This window comes from Rhinolophus hipposideros (genome assembly GCF_964194185.1).
Source record: "Rhinolophus hipposideros genome assembly, chromosome: 18".
Classification (NCBI taxonomy): Eukaryota; Metazoa; Chordata; class Mammalia; order Chiroptera; family Rhinolophidae; genus Rhinolophus; species Rhinolophus hipposideros.
The window spans coordinates 37089878-37111199 of NC_138064.1; the positions used below are offsets into that span (position 1 = coordinate 37089878).

The following is a 21322-nucleotide window of genomic DNA, read 5'->3' on the forward strand; positions in this document are numbered from 1 at the left end:
CAGGGCACTAATGATATTGCTACTTGTTCCCATCCAGTTTAGAGTAATTGTTCTGTAAATTACCTGGCTCGAATTTCCTGAGCATGTTTCATGAATATCACAATCGTTTACTGCTTCTCGGCACACAGTCCCCATAGGCTGAAACTAAAGTGAACAAAAATCAATGTGTAAAACTGTTGAAGAAAATAATTCTCACACTGTCATCTTTGAAAAAACAAAATGAGTATTTTTTGGATAGCAATATCTTAAACTATTTTAAGATAGTAGTCTGAAAACCACAGTTACTGAATGAAATTTTAATTCAATAGTTTTCAGAGAGAGTTTCTCGTGTACAAAGTAATTTGCATAGTCATCATATAAGTCTTACAATATCTTGCTACTATAGGATAGTGCTTGATGATACATTCTCCACCAGAGGAAGCGTCAGTCTGAGTTCTAGTAATTCTTCCTTCCAAATAGCTTTTGGATTTATACTTTACCTTTCATTTTTATTGGCACCTTTATCATATTACTCTTTTTTTGCCTCATCTGCCAAGAATTTGAAAAGTTACATTTTGGGCTGAATTGTTAAAGATAGATTTTCTGGCAAAGCTATTTCCTCCCATGCTTTCTCTTTCTTTCTTCTTTCCTGCCTCATTTTTACATAGGTCTATAGCTTGGTCTTTTATTCTTTTCTAATGTTTCTATGATTTGTACCTGTGCATGGCAGGTTTTTTTGGTCTGTTTTCAACCACCTTAAATATTTCTTGTTTGAGAGTTGTACAAATAAATTTTGAAGCTCACTGGATTTATGAATTACAAGAGTATTCACTATAATAAAACAGAGACACAAAGTTTTCATCCTTCCCCTCTCCTCTCAATCCCATTCTCTTTCCCTCTTCGAAATGTTGATATTTGGGGGTGGGCCCTATTATGTTTTTATCTGTGCTTACACAAACACACACATCATTTGGGACAACCACCGAACTCCTGCAAATTTCAGCTTTTCTCGCTTGTTCACTGTCTTCTCAGCAGTCAAGTTTCCTGTTCTTCCTGGAACATGAACAACACACTGCCATTGCCAATCAGCACCTCGACCGGTACTTTTTAGAAGATCTGAACAAAATTTGTGTTCATTTATTTATTCATTCATTCATTCGTTCGTTCATTCATTCAAGTATTTACTAGCCACTTAAAATGTGTCAGGCACTTTCTAGCCACTGGAGGCTCAATCGAGAACAAAACACAAGAATCCTGCTCACAAAGAACTTACATTTTAATGGGGGTAAACAGGTCATAAAAATATGGAAATAAGCAAGAGCATTTCATTTCATATACTCTGTCTTCCTCCTTGGGATTGAGGCAAACCACAATTTTAGAACATCTGAGGTAGAAATATGAGCAGATTTAAGATAGAGTTTATATGAGAATGTAAATGTTCCAAGAACTGCCAGTGACTTTTATGAGGAAGCATGGTGAGGGAGGACTTGCTTGAAGGGCTGTGGTACAGTAGTAAATAAATCAACCCAAACCCCTGCCCTCTCGGAACTTACTAATGAGAGAAGAAAATAATAAACAAGTGAATAAGCAATAGTTTACAGCAGAGGTCCACATATTATAGCTTGAGGGCAAAATTTGGTTGGCTGCCTGTCTCTGTATAGTTTTATTGGAACACAACCATGCCCATTCGTTTCTGTATTTTCTATAGCTGCTGTCAAAGGCAGAGTTGAGTAGCTGACACAGACCTATGACCCACAAAGCCTACACCATTTACTCTATGGCCCCTTACAGGAAACGTTTGCCAACTCTGGGATAGATACGTTATTATAAACACATGCAGAAAAACTAGAGATACACACAGTTTTCCATCTTGTTCTTCAATTTCCCCCTCTCTGTTTACTATCCTGCCTCTGGCTCCCCCAGGAGCCCAGGGTAGGGACGAGAGTGGGGTAGAGAAAAATGGCAAAAAAGGATCTTACTTGACTGGGACAGCTGTAACTTATTTTGTGGGAGGGTTAATCATGCCAATTTATTGTATGTATTTTAATTTTATTATTTTTACTTGTTCCTTGAAATGATAATATCACAAAGAGCTGGATTCTATAAATCAAAGAAAAATGGCATCATCAAATGCATTTTATGGATAGGCAGACTTAAATCACCAAGGATTAACATCAAGACTGGGGATCCCTTGTTAAGGCAGTTGGAAAAGCTGTCAGAATAAATAGTTGAAGCAGCCAAAATGAAAATATATTTGTTTCACCTTCAGTTTAATCTTCCTTTTTTAGAAAATGCTTTCAGAGATCTCTGCCAGGGCCTTTCTTATCTTAAAAACCTGCCAGAGACATGGTGGTCAAACAGAAACAACAGAAATAGCTGCCCGCAGATCTGGGATGTAAGTGAACATTTATTCTGTTCTGGCTGAATGAACCTACGCAGATTATTTCACTTCCTTGAGACTGGGATTGTTCAAGTGAAAAATATGGATAATGATGCCTACCCCAAAAGTGGGGTTGTGAGCATCATCTAAGATAGCAGTCTAACCAGTAGTGATTTTGCCCCTGAGGGGACATTTGGCAATATCTGGAGACATTTTTGGTTGTCACGACTGAGAGGGGTGGTGCTTGCATCTGGTAGAAGACCAGAAAGCTGCTAAATATTCTACAATAAACAAGATACACCCTCACGACAAAAAATTATCTGGCCCCAAATGTCAATAGTGCCTGCATTGAGAAATGCAGACATAAGACGATATAAATTAAAAGTGCTTACCTCTCTCTGGCATTCAGTAGATACTTAATATGATAGATGCATATTCTACCCTGTCTTAACTCTAAGACTAAAGTTAATTAATCAGCAAATAATCAGTAAGAGACTGCTGCACAGATTTATTCATTCATTTAACGAATATTTACCAAGTACTGTACCAAGTACTGTACCAAGTACTGTGTAAGTCCTGGGCTCTGCTTCCATAAAATGTACAGACTAAAAGAGGTAGATATTAAACCTCAGAAATAATGCAGACTATTGTACAAGACTTTATATCAGAAGAGAAAAAAGAAATAGATTTCTTTTAAAAAGGTAAGCCACAAATAACTCTCAGTCTTGATGGAAAGGTTTAAATATTTGGAGACAGGTATGAGGATGCTATTGGGAGAATGAAAACAGATAATGTGTTTAAAGATGCATTTTATTAAAAAGAAAGCATCCAAATAAACATTTGGCAGCAGTTTAATTTATTTAGAATTTACTGCCTTGAGATTTATAGATGGAATAATTCTTCTAAAACCAAAATATCATGCTATATGTATATTTGTATCTAAATGTACATTAACATTTTTGATGACTTAAGAAACTATTGGACAAATTGGATGATGGTGGTCAAAAGGTAAACACTCCCAGCTATGAGGTAAATAAGTACTGGGATATAAGGTAAAATATGATGATTATAGTTAACACTGCTGTATGGAATTTTTAAACATTATTAAGGATCCTAAGAGTCCTCATCACAAGGAAAAATACTACTTTTCTTTTTTTTTGGTATCTTTATGAGATGATGTATACTAACTAAATTTATTACGGTAATATTTTCACAATATATGTAAGTCAAGTCATTGTGCTGTTGTACACTTTAAACAGGGCTGTATGTCAATTATATCTCAACAAAACTAGAAAAAAACATTTTTTAAAAAGATGCATTTTAAACTCTCATACACAACACATTAAGGTGTGATCATGTCTAAAAGTATTCCTTTTGCTCCCTCAACAGCTATGCAAGAGATATACCAAGCTGAGAAGCAAGAAAAGAAAGTTCTTCTGAATACCTGTTTGGCTTTACAAGAAAGGAAAAACAACTCAAAGATCAAACACCTAGTTTTCTTTAATGTGCATGCTCCTCAGGGAGGCAGAAGCGAGAGGATAAACTCTGGGAAGGACAAAAGTTCAGGCCCTAGTTCCCTGGCTTGCTTGGTGTAAGACCCTGGGCAAACTGCTTAACCACTACAAGCCTCAGTGTTCTTATCTGTTAGATGGGAATAAAAATAGTTACTACACCTCATAAAATTTTGTGAGGCTCTTGTAAAGCCCCTGCTACTTAATCATTTAACATGTGTTAGATACCACTATTGTTATTAGAGCATATTTACCCAGCCTTAACAATTGAATCTGATATGTCCTCTTTTCTGTCAATTGGTTAAGAATCAGCATTTATTTACCTTGCACTTTTTACAACAAAGACCATCACTGCATTGAGAGTCTTGAGTCAAGGTGCATTTCTTACAACACTCTGCTCCTTCAAGGACACATTCCTAAGGAATATAAACATTGGCAAAACATCAGAACATGAAGATTTTCCTGAAAGCACCAGAATATTTTCTAAAATAAATGTATAGCCTCACAATAATAATCTTTCTTCCACAAATCTTTTAAAATTTCCAGGCATAACACTTGCTCTGTATGTCTGGGTATGTGTACCTAGAATGACCCTGAATAACCTTAAAAAATCATCAAAACATTCAGAGACTTACTGCCGGGGTCCCACAGTCACACTCCTCTCCAGTTTCAATGAAGCCATTGCCACACTCAGGGGGATCAAGAAGCTGTGGAATGAAAACCAAAAATATAGAAAAACCAACATTAAAGACCTTACAAGAGACCACAAGGGCCACACCTATACTTCTGGCATATCTGTCAGTTATTCCAAAGTATATTTTTATTTTCCTAAACAGAAAGCATGACTTTTTATAAATTTAGACTGGGAATTTTAGAAAAGAGGTGTCTAATATTATTTCCGGTTCGGATTTAATCATATTTACATATATAACATATATACCAAGTAGGGTCTGATAAATGCTACCAAAATAAAAGATGACCTAGCCATTGATGAAAGCCAAGCCAGACTGACTCCTGAAATTTCATTTCCTTCAAACAGGAAGCAAGGGATTTAGAGTCAGAATGTCTGGATTCAAATCTTGGCTCAGCTACTTATCTTGGGCAAACAGCTTGCCATCTCAGAGTCCAAGTATTTTAGTATTTAAAACAGGAATAATATTAGCTGCCCACCTACATCACGAATTGTTGTGAGGATCAAGTTCAATTACCTGTGAAAAGCCCTTTATTAATTATATTTCCTTGTGGAAGTTATTTCATTGACAATAAGGAAAACATCACAAAATAACAAATTCATTGATTTATTTAATACAAAATATAGCTCCTCCTATTAACACAGTTCTACAGAGAACAGCAATGATAATTTGCCCTAGAGACAGAAGCAGTTTTTGGCCTATACAAGAGTACATTTTAAGATTTTTACTTTTTAACTCTCCATCGATATTATCATTCAAATATAATTTATCTTGTGTTGATAGATTAAATTAGTAAATAGTTGCTATGCTCCGCACATATAACAACCATTCAAAAGTTAATCAAAATCTATGTGTTATAGAATGAAAGTGAATACACACCTATGAACACACACACAACACACATTCTTAACTAGCTAGAGGGAAAAAGCAAAATGAAATTTTAAAAAGCAACAACAACAACAAAAGAATCCCAACCTAATTTCAAATACTCTCCCCTCTCCAACAAAAGAATCCACTCATCTCTATATTTCATTTTCAGTTGAAAGGAATCATAACAAATGAGAAAGCTTTGAAAGCCAAAACTAAAACTTATCCAGATGAAAAATACTCTATTTCTCTTACTCTGAGTTCAGAATAATCAGTTATTTTGGTAAAAAGACTTGAATTGTTTTTCATTTATAGCAGCAGGAATTTAGCTCAATTATTACTTCTGAAGCTTTTGGAAAGATACTTAAAATCATCAATTCGCTTTTCAGTGCAATGTGATGCATTTCCTAAATTTCACTGGAGTGAACAGAGAACGAAACCAGGTAATGATTACAAAAGCAATGCTACATATCGCTGTGGTGCACCGAAGCATGTCACAGTTCACATAATGAACAAGGAGAAAGCAATCCACTTTAATCTGCAAAGTATTCCAGATACAGGAGGAAGACCTGCTTTCCAGTCAGTAATCAGAGGATGGTCCACAAATTATAAAAGCCTCTGACAAAGTCTAAGTACGAAAAGACTTTCTCCTTTCCTTCTTGAAGCAGATTTGGTTTTCATACTGAGAAACTTGCCATTTTAATCATACTGTTCATTCTGAAAGGTAGTGGTAGGGAGTGATGAGGAAAGATATGCTTTCCTTTCTCCCAGGATGAGCTGTGATTAGGTATCCACGGGGGCAAAAAGCTCACCAAGAAAATGAAAATGAAAGGCAAAATGAAACCATTTTTGTAAGCTAACCTGGAATCATCATTTGGCCAGATAAAAAGAAAATGGAAAATTTTCAGAAAGCACTCTTATCCTGCTTTCTATTCCCATCAGAATAGTCCCCAAAGCTCAAGATTAAAGCTGACTTTGAAAATGCAGATATTCAGCAAGTTTAGACTATGTACATATAAGCCAAGTTGAAAAACTCTTTTATGAGATCCAATGGTTGAAAAATGTGTCTTTATTATACTTTAGAAAGATTAATAACTAGTAACTCTGATCACGCTTATTACCTTAGAAGGTTTGTTGAAAAGGCAGGCGCCACCTCCACTATTTAGGAAGTCATGATACTCTTCAATGTTACACTGGGTGAACTTCTTGGGAAGATAATAGCTATAAGAGAGAAGAAAAGTAATAGCTGAGTACAATTTTCATCTCCCTTGTTTGTATATCAGTCTTAAAATTGAACACTGTCAAAATTGTACATTTTCTTAAAAATGAAAAAATAAATTCTACTTATGTACAATTATATTTAATCCCTAAGAGTTTTACTCCATCAGTATATTTCCAAATTCTTCATTTGGTGACTAACAATGATTATGGGTTCTTCATTATGTGCAAACATATTCAAAGGAAACATATACATATTGTACCTGTAATTTTGATTAAAGAGAGTTAGAAATAATTTGTTTTGTAATAAGTCTTTCCTAAATATTACTAGGCTGGAACCCAAACTGCAGAGCATTCTACAAAATAACTGACCTATAATCTACAAATGTGTAAAGGTTATGAAAGTCAAAGAAAGACAGGTACTGTTCCAGACAGCAGGATGCTAAAGAGACATAAAAACCGTTGAAACTCAGGGCCAGTCTTGAATGGCGGCTAAGACTTAGATGATTTTTCTGGTTGTACTGTGGCTTTGTAGGAGGATGCCCTAGTTTGTAGACACGCACATTAAGGTTTTAGGGGTGACAGGCACCAAGTTAATAACTTATGATTCAGGGACAAAAAAGTTCTTCAAGTTTCAGATTGTTTCACACAAACAAAAAAAATGTATACCAAAAAAGGTAATAACATTATAAAAGGTCAACAGAAAAAAAAACTTGACTATAGAGCAATTTGGCAATATGCATTAAGAATCTTCAAAATGAGAAATATCCTTAGATCTAGTAATTCTCCTTTTATAAATTTTCTTGAGGACATAATTCACTATGTATACAAAGATGTCTGAACAAAGATATTTATGGTGGCACAATTTATAATAGTAAATAACATGAAAATAACCTAAATGTTCAATAGTAAAACTGTTAACTAAACTGTGACATATTAATAAAAGTTATTAATAATCACAGTGTTCAAGAATGAAAACTCAGAAAAATGCTGACTGTACAATGTTAAGTAAAAAAATTAATAAACAGTTAAATATCCAACGGGACCCAAATTATATAAAACAACAAAAATGGAAAGAAAAAGTACTGGGATTTAAACATTATTTTAACATTGTTTATTTCAACATTAACCATGTTTATCACTGGATAGTGAGAAAAATAAATAAAATAAAAATAAAATAATAATTTATTTAAATCATAATAAAAAAATAAAAATAAAATTTTATTTTCTATATTTTTAAAAAATTCTTTTACATTGTTCTTTTATAATAGTGAAAATACAATTAAGATAGTAATACTTTTTATAACATTTCTCCCATTAGCCTGCAAAGACTATGTTCATTTATATCCCTACTTCCTGCAAGCATAGTGTTTAATGCTTTTTGTATTAATTAATGGAATTGACAATGATTATTTACCCTAAACTCATTTTTCAAGCGTTTCATGCCAAACTCTCCAAATAAAGCTGTCTCAGGTTTAAATTCTCTGAACCACTTTACTTCCTTCACTTCGCTTTCCTATCAAGTCATACACTTTATTCTTTATTTAAAGATTTTCATACATATATTACTTCCTTTTTTCTTTTCAATGCCAACCCCTCAGCCAATGTTTTAATCACCATACCCATGAATCCATTCTGCATATCTCTGCCAAAGTTATGAAAATTAAATAGGACTTTCTTCAAGTTTCCTATTTATTCTACCAGTCAAAACCTGAGATGGCTTCTACTGTCAAAGAACAAAGTCACTAAGTCTTAGTGTTGGACCCTTAGAAGTCAAAGCCTAGTTCAGCCTCTGACCTGCAAAGGGCTATCAGAGATCTCAGCCTGGCCCAACCTGCTGCCCATTACACAGTTGGAAGTGCAGCCTGATCTCCAACACTGACAGGGAATTTCCCTCACAGGAGCAGTTTAGATTTATAGCTTGCTCTTACCTTCACTGTGCCTCATCTGACTTCCGACAGTTACAGTCTGTGTTGTTATCTATATCAAATAAGACTAATTCCTCTACTACATCTTCAAATACCTGAAAGCAGATATCATGTATCTCCCTAGGCTCTGCCCCAAACCTTTTTTGCAGTGTAACATATCTGTTTATTCAGTGCATTCTTAAAATCTTAATTTTTACAGGAACTTTAAATAGGCCCGGTATTCAGTTCAACAATGCTTTCCAACATTAAGCAGTACAGAAGAACTTCAGAAAGTAGAAATGGGAGGTAATGTACCCATGGGAAATAAAAGTCCATAATTAGCGCTGTTAGGTGATGTTTGCACAGATCAAATTATACATAGCATCATACCAGACAATGTTTTATGCAAAGAGCTTTTCCCTTAAATGCATCTACCGTGTTTCCCCGAAAATAAAACCTAAACTGGACAGTCAGCTTTAATGTGCCTTTTGGAGCAAAAATTAATATAAGACCCAGTCTTATACTATATTGTATTATATAAGACCCGGTCTTACATTATAGTAAAATAAGACCGGGTCTTATATTAATTTTTGCTCCAAAAGATGCATTAGAGCTGATTGTCAAGCTAGGTCTTATTTTCGGGGAAACATGGTATTTGATGTAAGAAGAGTTCCAATACAAAGAGCTATACATATCTGAGTGTTGCCATTTGATTTTGGTATTCATTATGCTTAGTGCTAGGCAGATTGTCTATCAAATTTTGTGCTTAATAGTTATTCAGAATAATCAGGTATAATATACTAAATAGCATGTAAAAGACAAGAACCTCAAGCATGAAATTTAGTAATTGTTGGAAAATTACAACTATAAAAAAGGATATTTTTAATTTCCTCTTGTTACTAAACAAAACGTTCAAAGATATTTTAAAAATATATTTTAAATACATGATTGCATGTACTTGCCCTCCATCATTTATTTTCCTTGTCATACATATATTGGGAGTGCAAAATTCAAATATAATCAATAAATATTTCTTGAAAATCAAGTCTGTACAAGATATTATGATGTGAAGTCTCACAAAAATATCAATTAGTGTAAGATGTAATCCTCAAAAATGTGCAACTAATTGGTGAGGGGAAGCATAGCACATACAGAATTAAATTATAATCCAGGAGTTAAAATTTATAATAAATCTAAAATCCCTAGAAACGTGGTTAGATAGAGAAAAATGAGAATTCCAGATGAAGAGGCTGGAATTCTTGAAGAAATCAAGAGGCTGGAAACGTATGTATGAGGTGTGATCAAATAACAGGGTGAATGTTTAAATAAAAAGAATTTATTACAGTAAATGACACATTGCCATTAATCCCCTTCAGATTACTCCCCCTCACTGTGAACATACTTACCCCTTGGTTCTTACCACTTTCTGAAGCAGGTCTGGAAGTCCTCTTTCATGAGTGTCTTTAGTTGCGCTCTCTGGCTTCCTCGATGTCCTGAATCATTTTTACTTTGGGGAAGAGCCAGAAGTCACACGGTGTCAGATCCAGTGAATAAGGTGGATGAGGACACACCATAATGTTTTTATTTGACAGAAATTGCCATATACCAGAAGCAATGTGTGACATGGAGCATTGTCATGACAGACGATGATTTATGGCACACTTTAAAACACATCGTCTCTCAACCATAACTCATATCCAACTGACTGCAGACTGCACCAGACAAGTAGAAATTTGTCACACACCATTACTAAGTTTCAATGCACTGCTTCCTATATTGAAGATCCCTGCCTTTCCATTGGATGGCACTCAGCAGCAGCATTCACCATATTTTGTGATCACAACAGAAAGGTTCCATGTCACACATAGCTTCTGGTATGGCAGTTTCTGTCAAATAAAAACATTACGGTGTGTCCTCATCCACCTTATTCACTGGATCTGGCTTCAGGTGACTTCTGGCTCTTCCCCAGAGTCAAAATGATTCAGGACATGGGGCAGCCACGACAGTGCAACTAAAGACACTCATGAAAGAGGACTTCCAGAACTGTTTCAGAAAGTGGCAAGAAGGATGGGATAAGTGTGTTTGAAGCAAGGGGGACTATTTTGAGGGAGATTAATGGCAGTGTGTCTTTTACTGTAATAAATTTTATTTAAACATTCACTGTATTGTTTGATCACACCTCGTATAATAAAGTTTAGCAAACTGATCATGCAAGTGGAAAATAAGATTGCAAATGAGGATGAAGAAAGATTATAGACTTTTAAATATTGAGGGAAGGAATTCAAACCTTATCCTTTAAATAACAGAGACTCAACAAAAGTTCTAAGCAGGAAAATAAAATTCACGTGTCTGACACATAAATCCAGGTGCCTTACGAGTATAATGGAGAAACTGTGCCCTATACAGTCAATGAACTAGAACTATATATTATCAGCATGGATGAATCTAACAAATACAGAGTTGATCAAAAAAACAGGTCACAGAAAAATACATATAGTATGAGGCCTTTTACATAAACTGAAAATATGCAAAGCAATGCTGTATAGTACTTCAACACAAACACAAACATACAATAAAAGTATCAAAAAGGATCTGTGATGATATTAACCAAATTCAAAATGGTTACCTTGGCTGGGGCTGGGGACCAATAAGAGAGAACACAAGGCGGATTTAATTATGCAGGCAGATTTTTCGTGGGGTTTTTTTTGTGTTTTTTTTTTTTTTTTAAGGTGGGTGATAGCTATACAAGTATTCATTCTTTTACTCTTTATACCTTTTTTTTTATTGTGATGGCAGTGGATTTCCGAAAGGGAGAAAGAGAGGCTGAAAGCTACCTGAGTATCTGGCATGTTACTGAAACAAGTGCACAAGATGATAAAAGTTTAAAGTAAGATGGTAGTGATAAGCTTGGCATGAAAGGAATGGTTGTGCACTAGAAAGAATGCAGGATAGGTACTTGATCGTGTGATGGTAGCACAGTAAAAAAATGAAAACCGTTCTCAGGAGAGTAAATGTGACAACTCTTCCCACTCCTTGTTCAGTGACACACCATTGGTAGCTGGAAATCAACATTCGTAGTATTTGCACTATAGGTTTCTACATATGGTAGAAGGCTGCTGGAAATCTGAGAAGCTACAAATCTGGGCTCTTTTGTTTTTGTTTTTGAGAGTCAGCTTAGCAGCACACTAGTGTTTATAACCCATTTATCAGAATTGAAAAAGATAAAAAGAAAGGGAGCTAGTCTGTAAGCCATCAAGAACAAAGTTGTTTCTCATTTCCAGCCTAGATTTAAGGTTAAAAAAGTCTTTGATCTACTAGCTTCATAGCCATCAATTGTTTTCATAAAGAAGAGATTATTTTGTGAAAAATACTTTGCACACAAAGCCACTGAGAAAATCTACTTCTGATTTTCTCTTAAATGTCTGGGGTGAGGTTCCATGCACTAAGTTACTGAGTGGCATATTCCTAGAAAGACAACAGCATAGCGAGGAAAGGAAAAATGAATTATTTTCAAATAGAAGTGGCTCACCCAGTGTCTCCCATTATGCATCCAGACCACGTGTCCTCACATTTACACTCACCTACGAAACAGTGAATACACGTGACTTATTACAAAGTGAAAACAGGTGCATTAGAGTAGCTCCTATTTTTAAAAGTATATTTTCACTCAGGCCCTATCAAGATTATATAATTTTTACTAAACTTAAATCTTTTGCTATTTCAACAAGTGGTCATATGTTTAAAGCATTCACTTAAAATGGCTTAAATAAAATACAATCAAATGCCAATAAAATAGTGATATACCACTACAGGATACTGGTTTCATAAGCATTGATAGGAATTCTAACAACTTCCTGTTCATTTTAAAAAGCTTCTACACCAAGGCTGGTAGAAGGCAGTATAGTCAATTGGTTAGGCTTCAGAATCGGACACCTGGGTTCAATACCTGGGCTTATCAGTGTAATCTTGTGTAATCTTGGAGATATTACCCTTTAAGATCTAGTCATCTTATGTGTAAAATGGGGCTAATAATGTATTTCTTGCAGGATTATCTAAAGAATTAAAAATGAGCACCTAGATGTATTAATAGATAATACTGGCACTCGATTATCTGTCATATAATGAGTACTCCATAAATGGTAATAGTTATTATTAGTATAAAAAACCATATTTATAATATTAATTATTAAAATAATATAACAAATATTGTTATAATCAACTTACTCAACATACATAGTGTTGAACCATTCTTGGTGAAGTCAGTTAGGAAAAACATATTCTTCATAGATGCTAAACCAAACATATTTTACTAGGTCCATATTTTACTAAGCCGTTTATCAGGTTTGAACCAACCTGTTAGGCAAATTCAACCTCTGTGTCCATATTAAGAGATGGTTTAAATAAACCATAATAAAACAGAATGTCTTAACACTATATGCCTATAACTCTTACCATTTAAAATTACCAAACTGAGCTTATTTTATCCCTTTTTAGGTAAAATTCAACTATGAATTTATCATCACATAGCTTTAAATAGTTATTACACATGAAGAAATTTTCATCTGCAATGTAAATATTACCTTGTATTACTTTTGAAAAAGTTATTTTGTGCCCTGGCTACTTATCTTATACTATCACCCAAACTCTTTTGATCAAGCAACTGAATTAAAGAATCTCATTCTCCAAAATATTTTACAGATAGTCTTTTTAAAATATAATTAAACCACACATGTACTTAAACTTACCACTTGCTAACTTTCTTTTGTCTGAGATAATACCAATATTATGGGCTAATGACTGGGCAAGTGTAACTGCCATTAAATCAGTTTTCCCAAACTGAAAAACAAAAAAAAAATTAAATACGTGTAAATGCAAATGATTTTTTATTTAAGATGGGCCAGAGAAAAAGGTCACAATATAATTGAAAATAAGTAATTTCTAAGCATTTTGGTTATCACAGTTTAAACACACAATAGCTGGTGCTGAACTATTGAGCATTTGGAAAGAAGTGGTAAGAAATAAATTAGTGTTTCATTAAGTCTTACAGGGAAAACTAGAAGGCAGGGAATCATCAACTTTTGGGTTTGGAAAGTTAAATTTAATTCTGAGTGAAAATTTCACCAGTGACTTTTCTAAAAAACTTAGTACTTGCATATAATTAAAACAGTTTTTTCGATAATAAGATAAAAATAAATATGCAAATTATATGGAACTTGTTCATGCTTGTGTGTCCACTTGTACTCCGAAATTTCCCCAAATTGAATAGAATATAGCTCAGAAAATGAATGTTATGAGTAATAGGAAATAGTGATGATCTTTGGCCAAAAGAAACTTGAGAAGACCTTAGGGATATTTTTTTCAATATATAGCCTCCCAAAGATTCAAGTATTTTTCTCTTAGATCACTTCCATCAGGCTTAGTTCCTTAGGAGTAGAAGGAACCCTTTGAAAATACTGTCTTTTTCTCCAAAAATTTGCCAAATATCAAAGAAGAAAATTTCTAATTCGATGTTAGGTAGTCAGCCGATGCTTCTGGAAATTACTCAATTATCTGGAAAATCAAAGTGAAAAACAGGGCCTTATTGTCAGTGAAGCTAAAGGTAAAGACTTTATCTATCTATAAATAGCTAAATATGGAAATCACTCTAAGTTAGAACATGAACAGAATGATCAGATACTATCTTGTTATTATTTCCCTATTCTGTCTCTGGTAATTTACAGTAACCACATTGGTTGTTAATAAAACAACCTAACATCTGGAAAATGTGGAATACTGAGAAATTATCTCTTAAACATTAGGAAAACATTTTCAGCCATCATACCACTTTGTATTGTACAGATGTTCACACCTACTTCATTCACGCCTCCTCCTCTCAGCAACGAGCAAATCCCACCAACAAAAGCTGCCCCGCTCCGGCTACTCTCAAATTGACTTCCCCTTTCAGAAAAGGAAATGAAAAATACTTACTGCTCACAGTTCAAACATCATAGCACCTCTCATTATTAATTTACCACATTAATTTTCTCAATGCACATAACATTTGTATACTAGTTATTCCTAAGGTAAGAGAGGAATGTGAAAATTGTTTACACATATAACTAGAAATATATGTGTAACCAGAAATATACATGAAAGAAAAAGGTTTGTGAGGGATGTTTCCCACATAATCAATAAATATCTTCAAGAGAATTATGTCTATTAAAAAAAGAAGTACTAATATGATGTAATCTGAAAAGGATACAAAATCATTTCTGTGGTATTTCTGCCAAAAATGCATAACTTGAATCTCATAATGAGAAACTATCAGCAAGTCCCACAATAAGAAACAGTCTATAAAAATAACTGGCCTACACTCTTCAAAAATGTTAAGTTCAAAATAAACAAAGAAATGCTACAGAAATCTTTCATATTAAAGAAGTCTATAGAGACATGACAGTTAATGCAATGTGTGATCATGTATTGGATCCTGGATTTAGGGTAGGGGAGAATCGGCTATAAAAGACATTATTGAGACAATTGGTAAAATTTGAATGTAAACTATAGATTAAAGTATTGTATCAATGTTAAATTTTCTGTTTTTAATCATTTACTATAGTAAAAAAATATGTTAAGTATTTAGTAGGAAAGGCCCAGTAGATAAACGTCTCCAAGTTACTCTCAAATGGTTCAGGGAGAAAAAATTGATAGCTGGGTAGATGAAAGTAAGGGAAGGGGGTAAGTATGATAGAAGGACAGAAATAAAACAAATGGGACAAAATATAAACAACTGATGAATCTGGGTGAGGGGCATAGGATATTTCTTTGTAGTATACTTGCAACTTTTGTGTTTTGAAATTGTGTAAAAATAAAAATTACCCCCAAAATGTACACTTTTAGCTCCATTTATAATTTTCTTCAATAGCTCTGACTTAAAATGATAGGTTTTTAAAGTGCTACAATATGTAACTTGCTATTACATCAAATATGCATGTTACCCCCCCAAAATTTTTTAAACATATAGGAGTAAGAAAAAATAAAAGATAAACTCTGAAAATACTAAGCTCTCACCTTACAGCAAAAACAAAGATAACGTTAACTTTAAAAAGACAGCAACTTTAAAAAATATAATTAATCTGTTAAGAATACCCTTTATGAACATTAACAGTATTTTTACTCGGTTAATGCTCTGATTAAATCTCTTGAAAAATTAAATGAAATAAACATGCAATAATAAAATAACTCAAAATTAAACTTCTTAAATTTTCAGGACAATTTCAAACAATTTATACTTTAAAACTTCTGCCAAATGTATCTTCCCTGTCAAATCCTAACTGCGCTATGCAGTAAAATGGACACAGCTCAGTCACAAGTCATAGAGCATACAATATGGAACCAAAAAAAGTAATAAATCATTACAAAAGTTACGTACGAAAAAAGGTGAACTGCATCACTTTTCTCTTTGATAAAATCTCTCCTGTATTTCATAAACTCACGTAGGGTGATCAGTGGATTTTCAGATATGGCAAACTTGTTGTCAGCTGCCCAGGTTTCCATGGCAACCAATACTATCCTTGTCTTAAGTTGGTCTTTATATATCTATAGAATATTAACAGAATATTAACAAAACGAATACACCAGCTGTACATGTGATAAAATCAAGTGATTTATGAACAGGACAACAAAGCTACTTTTACTGAAACTCTGAGTTTTAGTAAAATATAAGAAACTTCACTATTTTTAAGGAGGTAATTGTTTTTCTAATTTACATGCATTTACCTTGAGTAACAGAATCAAATTGTTTATCAATTAACACCCAAAGAACAGAGCACCTGTTAGAAACACAAGATCACTTTTGAACCAATATTTGCACCGTTATTTAAGGCTCTCCCTGAATCCATCTTCTGGAACCTAGACAAAGAATCCATCCGTTCTTCAGTTCCCGTGGCAAAAACGGAACAATAAAGACTCTCTAGGAAACAATTTCTATACAACCAGACTGGCCCTAATTAAACTCATGGAGAAGGTACTGGCACTGCCTTGTCAGGGAAGATTTGGAAACTAGGTACAGTAGAATTATTTAGTTGCATAGTTCCCATAGCACCAGGCACTCTTGCAAAAGGCACAACTCGTAGACTGTTTTTCCATTGGTGGAGTACACAGTATCTTTGTTAGGGGCTGTGACTCAACCTTTTCTTTTCCAATGTGAAAAATACAGGAAGGAATTTCAGGCATAAATCTGTGGGCAACTCTGACCACTTCCTTTTATCACCTTCCCAGATAGAGATCAAAGTCAACAAAGTCAATTGCAAGGTTACCAGGGACTTACGGGACACCTTGGTCAAGTGTAATTTAGAGTAATGAATATATAAGAGCCATATTATCTGTTCTGTTAGTAATCAGGAGATAAAATTCCTCTATGACAATACTGATTGGGTTGATACTTACTAAATCTGCCATGTTCACCACAGATTTCGCATACGTATTGGTATGTACAACTGAAAGCCGATGTTTTTTGAACTGAAAACAAAAGAAAACAAGTGAAGGGCTTTCAGAGTCATCAGCAATAATCACCTCAGCAGAGAAAGCATGGTATAATTGCAAGTTCTCTAAGGGTGCGTAAAAAATGTAAGAATTGAGACCTAGTCCTTTATATACTGCGTAGTCTGAGGCAAGGTGCTTAAAAGTTGGAGCCCCCAATTTAGTCATCTGTGAGATAAAGTAAAAAATACCCGTTCTGTGCCATTCACAAGTTTATTTCTGTCACGGGATTATTATTCAAAATGATAAAACATATGCAAGTTATCTATGAATTACAGAACATACAAATACTGGTGTATCAAAGTCAGAAAAAGTGAATGTGAATACTGCTAAAAGTGTAAAAATCTGTTAAGTTCTACAAGGCTTATTCAGGAAGGAGAAGAAAGCCCGAAGGGTCACAAAGAGGTAGCTTACAGGCTAGACGTGGATCACATATATCTCTTGTTTGGCCTCAATGCTACTTTAAAAATCAGGAAGTACCACATGATACCTGATTTCTGGCTTCACTGGCAATTAGCATCCCCACAGGGTAATAACTGGTAAGTGCTGCAAAGCAGCTGCTCCAATGAAACAAGCTGTGTGATTTCCCTTTCACCACAGGCCTCACCCTGCCCGATTGTTTTATACCCAGTTCCCTTGATTTGCATTATCTGCCTAAAGATGTCTCCAGACATCTGAATTTGTGATATCCTAAAATGTCCAAAATTATGTTTTTGCAACTTATTCTTATTCTGTAAAAAAATCTCAGGGAACAGTAACATTCACTGAATTCAAAAAGCTAGACAGATAAAACTCAGTGTTAGCCTGAACAAGGAAGAATCATTCAATCTTGATTGTATTATTATTAACAAAAATTAAAATTAATATTACTTGTTTAATTATACGTAAATAAATGACACAATTTCCCTCAAATAAATCATTCAAAGTAAATCCAAACGTACTTGCACCTGAAATTAAGTAAAATTCAGCAATGTGCACCAGATGGTTTTTAGTTCAAAACCATGGTTACATGAAACAATTAGCATTGCGACACACTATTGTGCTGCGACAATAACCATACTGACTGAAATACGCCCACGAATTGAATCTACACATGAAGTGAATTAACAAAATAATCGACTCAACAAAAATGGAAGTTTCGCTAGGTTCTCGTCCTAAAATTCTTCACTGGTTGGCTCTACAAGCTTTTCCTGTATAGCTCTACTACATAACAAAACAGAAATAGAAAAAAAAATGTTTTTCTTTTATTAGGATAAAGCTGTACATTGCAAACTTCAGTGTCACATTATTGGTGCCTTGCTTACTTTTTCAATATAAAATGAAGTTTCCATTTTTTTTTTTTAAACCCTGCCGTTTCAGTAAGATCAGATATTAGGCCCCATATAAACCAAATAAATCCAAAGACCTGACATTCTGAGTCCCAGAAATATTTTTGGAACTTCATAAAATACCGTTTGTTACTTTTACCTAAGAATGTTTCCTACTTGCAGTTGCTGATGGGTAACAAATATGTTTGATTACATTCTCTAGGTTACAACTTTATGGGCTTCTTTCTTCTAAACATATTTGTGCACCCACCACTTTTACCCTAGGCACAAACAAGTCCAAACAACAAAAAATTCAGCAAATCTTACCATGAGATGATCGTTCACAATCATTAGTTCAATATATTTGGTTTCTTCCTCTACGTTCCGAGGATGCCGATGAAGCTGCAATATAGTAAAGGAAATAGCACCTAAAAAGGCTTGCTGAACTTGGCTGTGCAAAACTAAACAAACATATTATACATTAGATCCTCAGACCTTATTCATCTCAGAGCTGAAAGCCTGTATCCTTTTACCAACCTCTCCCTATTTCCTCCATGCCTGGCAACCACTTTTCTACTCTCTCTGTTTCTACGAGTTTGACCATTTTTTTTTCAGATTCCACATGTAATGTCATGCAGCATTTCTCTATGTCTGGCTTGTTTCACTTCACGTAATGTTGTCACAAAGGACAGGATTTCCTTCTTTTTTAAGGCTGAATAATATTCCATTACACACACACACACACACACACACACACACACACACACACACTATGCTACATTTTCTTGATCCATTCATTCATTGATGGACATTGATAATACTATAATGTATAACTGAAATTTGTTAAAAGAGAACTTCGATGGTCTCACCAAAATAAATAAATAAATAAATAAAAAGGCAAAAATGTGAGATGATAGATGTGCCAATTCCATAGGGGAATCCTATCACAATGTATATCAAATCATCCTGTTGTACACTTTAAATATCTTACAATTTTATTTGTCAATAATACCTCAATAAAGCTGAAAATGTTTTTAATAAAAAACTAAAATATATGGGAGAAATAAAACAAAATTTCCCTTTATTCATTTAGTACTATTTTTCATTTTCATCAATTTACTTAGTTTTTGAGTAAGCAATAAATTAACATGGTTCAAAAATTTAAAAATTATAAAAAATATATAGGGTGAGTCTTCCTCTCACCTTTGTTACCCATCTACATAGTTGTTACCCTTCCCCCACAATGTGTACTTACTGGTTTCTTCCAGAAATATTTATGCATATAAAATCAAACATGAAATATATTTTATTTTGCACTTCCATTTATTTCACTCTCTTTGGTATCAGGCTTTCTTTTTTTTTTTAATTTAACAGTGTATCTTGGAGATTGTAACAAATGGTTTAATTTAAGTTCCTGAGAATCTCTGAGAGGTCTACGGGGAGTTGAATGATTGGCACCTTTTAGTCCATTATCTCCAAATCTGGGATTGAGACATACCCCATCCTATGATAGGGTTCTAGGGGTCCCCCAAATGATACAGCAGCTTTGTTAGGATAGTTTTGAGAGCTCCCAACAGTCTTGAGTTATCTAGTGCAGCTATATCTGTCTATTCAACAATGAATTTTCTCCACCTTCCAAAATGACCAATGAATGGTGCTGGCAAGAGCCACTAAGGCAGCCATGCCCCATCTGTTGTCTACAGTTGGTCTATAACACAATCTTTAACAAGATCTGCAAAATCTTTTTCCTTTATGCCATAATTTCACACACATTTTTTTCAACAAATCTTTTGTTCACTTGCCCAACGGACATTTTTGTGATGAGGGTATCCAATCAAACCTAAATCGATCATGAATGTGTGTTTTGAGTACTGCATTTAAAAAATACTAAAAAAATTTCTGCCACATGGATTTTTGTTTCATTGCTAACACATTCCCAAAGTTAAAAACAAAACAAAACAAAACCACTTGTTTTTTCAACATCTCTTATACCAAGCTGATAGGGAATCACAGACTCTAATTTTGTGTTTGGAAACCAAAAAACAACATAAACTGCATCCAGTGACAAGAGCCTCTAAAAATGGGTGTTTTGGGGATGTAACTGCCTTGTTAATTGTTGAAGAGACCTGAGCCTTCCCAGTTAATACAGTAGCATTTTTAACAAGTCTCAACATTTTTCAACACAGCTTGCTCCCGCTTCACCTCCATGTAGCCACAGGTTTCTCAGAAAGAGAAGTCAAGGGTTTGTCTGCTCCGCATATGACTGGGTATTGCAGGTGTGTATGACGAACATCAAGGATCATGTCCACAGAAAATTATCCTATTATCTCAATTTGTAATTCATGAAATAAATGCTGTTTCAAATGAAATCCTGATGGCAATTATTTGTATCTATTAAATTGGTCCTCACTATATATGCATATTCCCAAATTATATAAAGCTCATGGTAGTAATTCATGAAACACAAGGGCTTCTGAGAGGCAGTTTATAGAGCATATGTGGTTATAAGACCCTCTCTGAGACCAGATTTCCTAGGTCAGAATCTCAGTTATGCCATTAAATAACCCAATGTGACCATGGGCAAGTTATCTAAGCCTCCTATATGTCAATGTCCTTATCAGTAAAACGTGGATAATACTAATACCTTCCTCATAAGATTATGATGATGATGAACTGTATTGATACAATTAAATTTCTTAGAACAAGGCCAGACACATGGCAAGTGCTCCATAAAATTTAGCAATTATTATTCACATTAGAAATCTGTCTGTAAACATTTTATTTCATAATTATTAAACATATTTTAAAAAGAAAATACCTGTTTCCTTCCATTACATATCTATTTCTCTCATCCTGTGTTTTTTATGCCACATACACACTCACAACAATCACCACCATCACAATGGTGATAATAACTTAATTTTGATAACCAGAGTTCTTATTT

The 21322-nt window shown here is 34.2% G+C and overlaps 1 protein-coding gene across 23 annotated transcripts in view; it reads right to left on the reverse strand.

The window, feature by feature from the left end:
* ADAM22 (ADAM metallopeptidase domain 22) overlaps window positions 1-21322 on the reverse strand; it is a 238272-nt gene that overhangs the window by 44473 nt on the left and 172477 nt on the right. For 22 of the 23 annotated variants that reach the window (XM_081079324.1, XM_081079333.1, XM_081079329.1 and 19 more), the window contains exons 9-18: window positions 18706-18780; window positions 16979-17050; window positions 15963-16129; window positions 14407-14491; window positions 13300-13390; window positions 12084-12135; window positions 6551-6650; window positions 4506-4577; window positions 4194-4286; window positions 64-144 (exon numbers count right to left, since the gene is read on the reverse strand). In XM_081079324.1, the coding sequence (XP_080935450.1) occupies window positions 64-144; window positions 4194-4286; window positions 4506-4577; window positions 6551-6650; window positions 12084-12135; window positions 13300-13390; window positions 14407-14491; window positions 15963-16129; window positions 16979-17050; window positions 18706-18780 (888 nt within the window). Of the gene's footprint in view, window positions 1-63; window positions 145-4193; window positions 4287-4505; window positions 4578-6550; window positions 6651-12083; window positions 12136-13299; window positions 13391-14028; window positions 14105-14406; window positions 14492-15962; window positions 16130-16978; window positions 17051-18705; window positions 18781-21322 lie in introns of those variants that run through there. The other variant, XM_081079334.1, reaches the window with a different exon arrangement.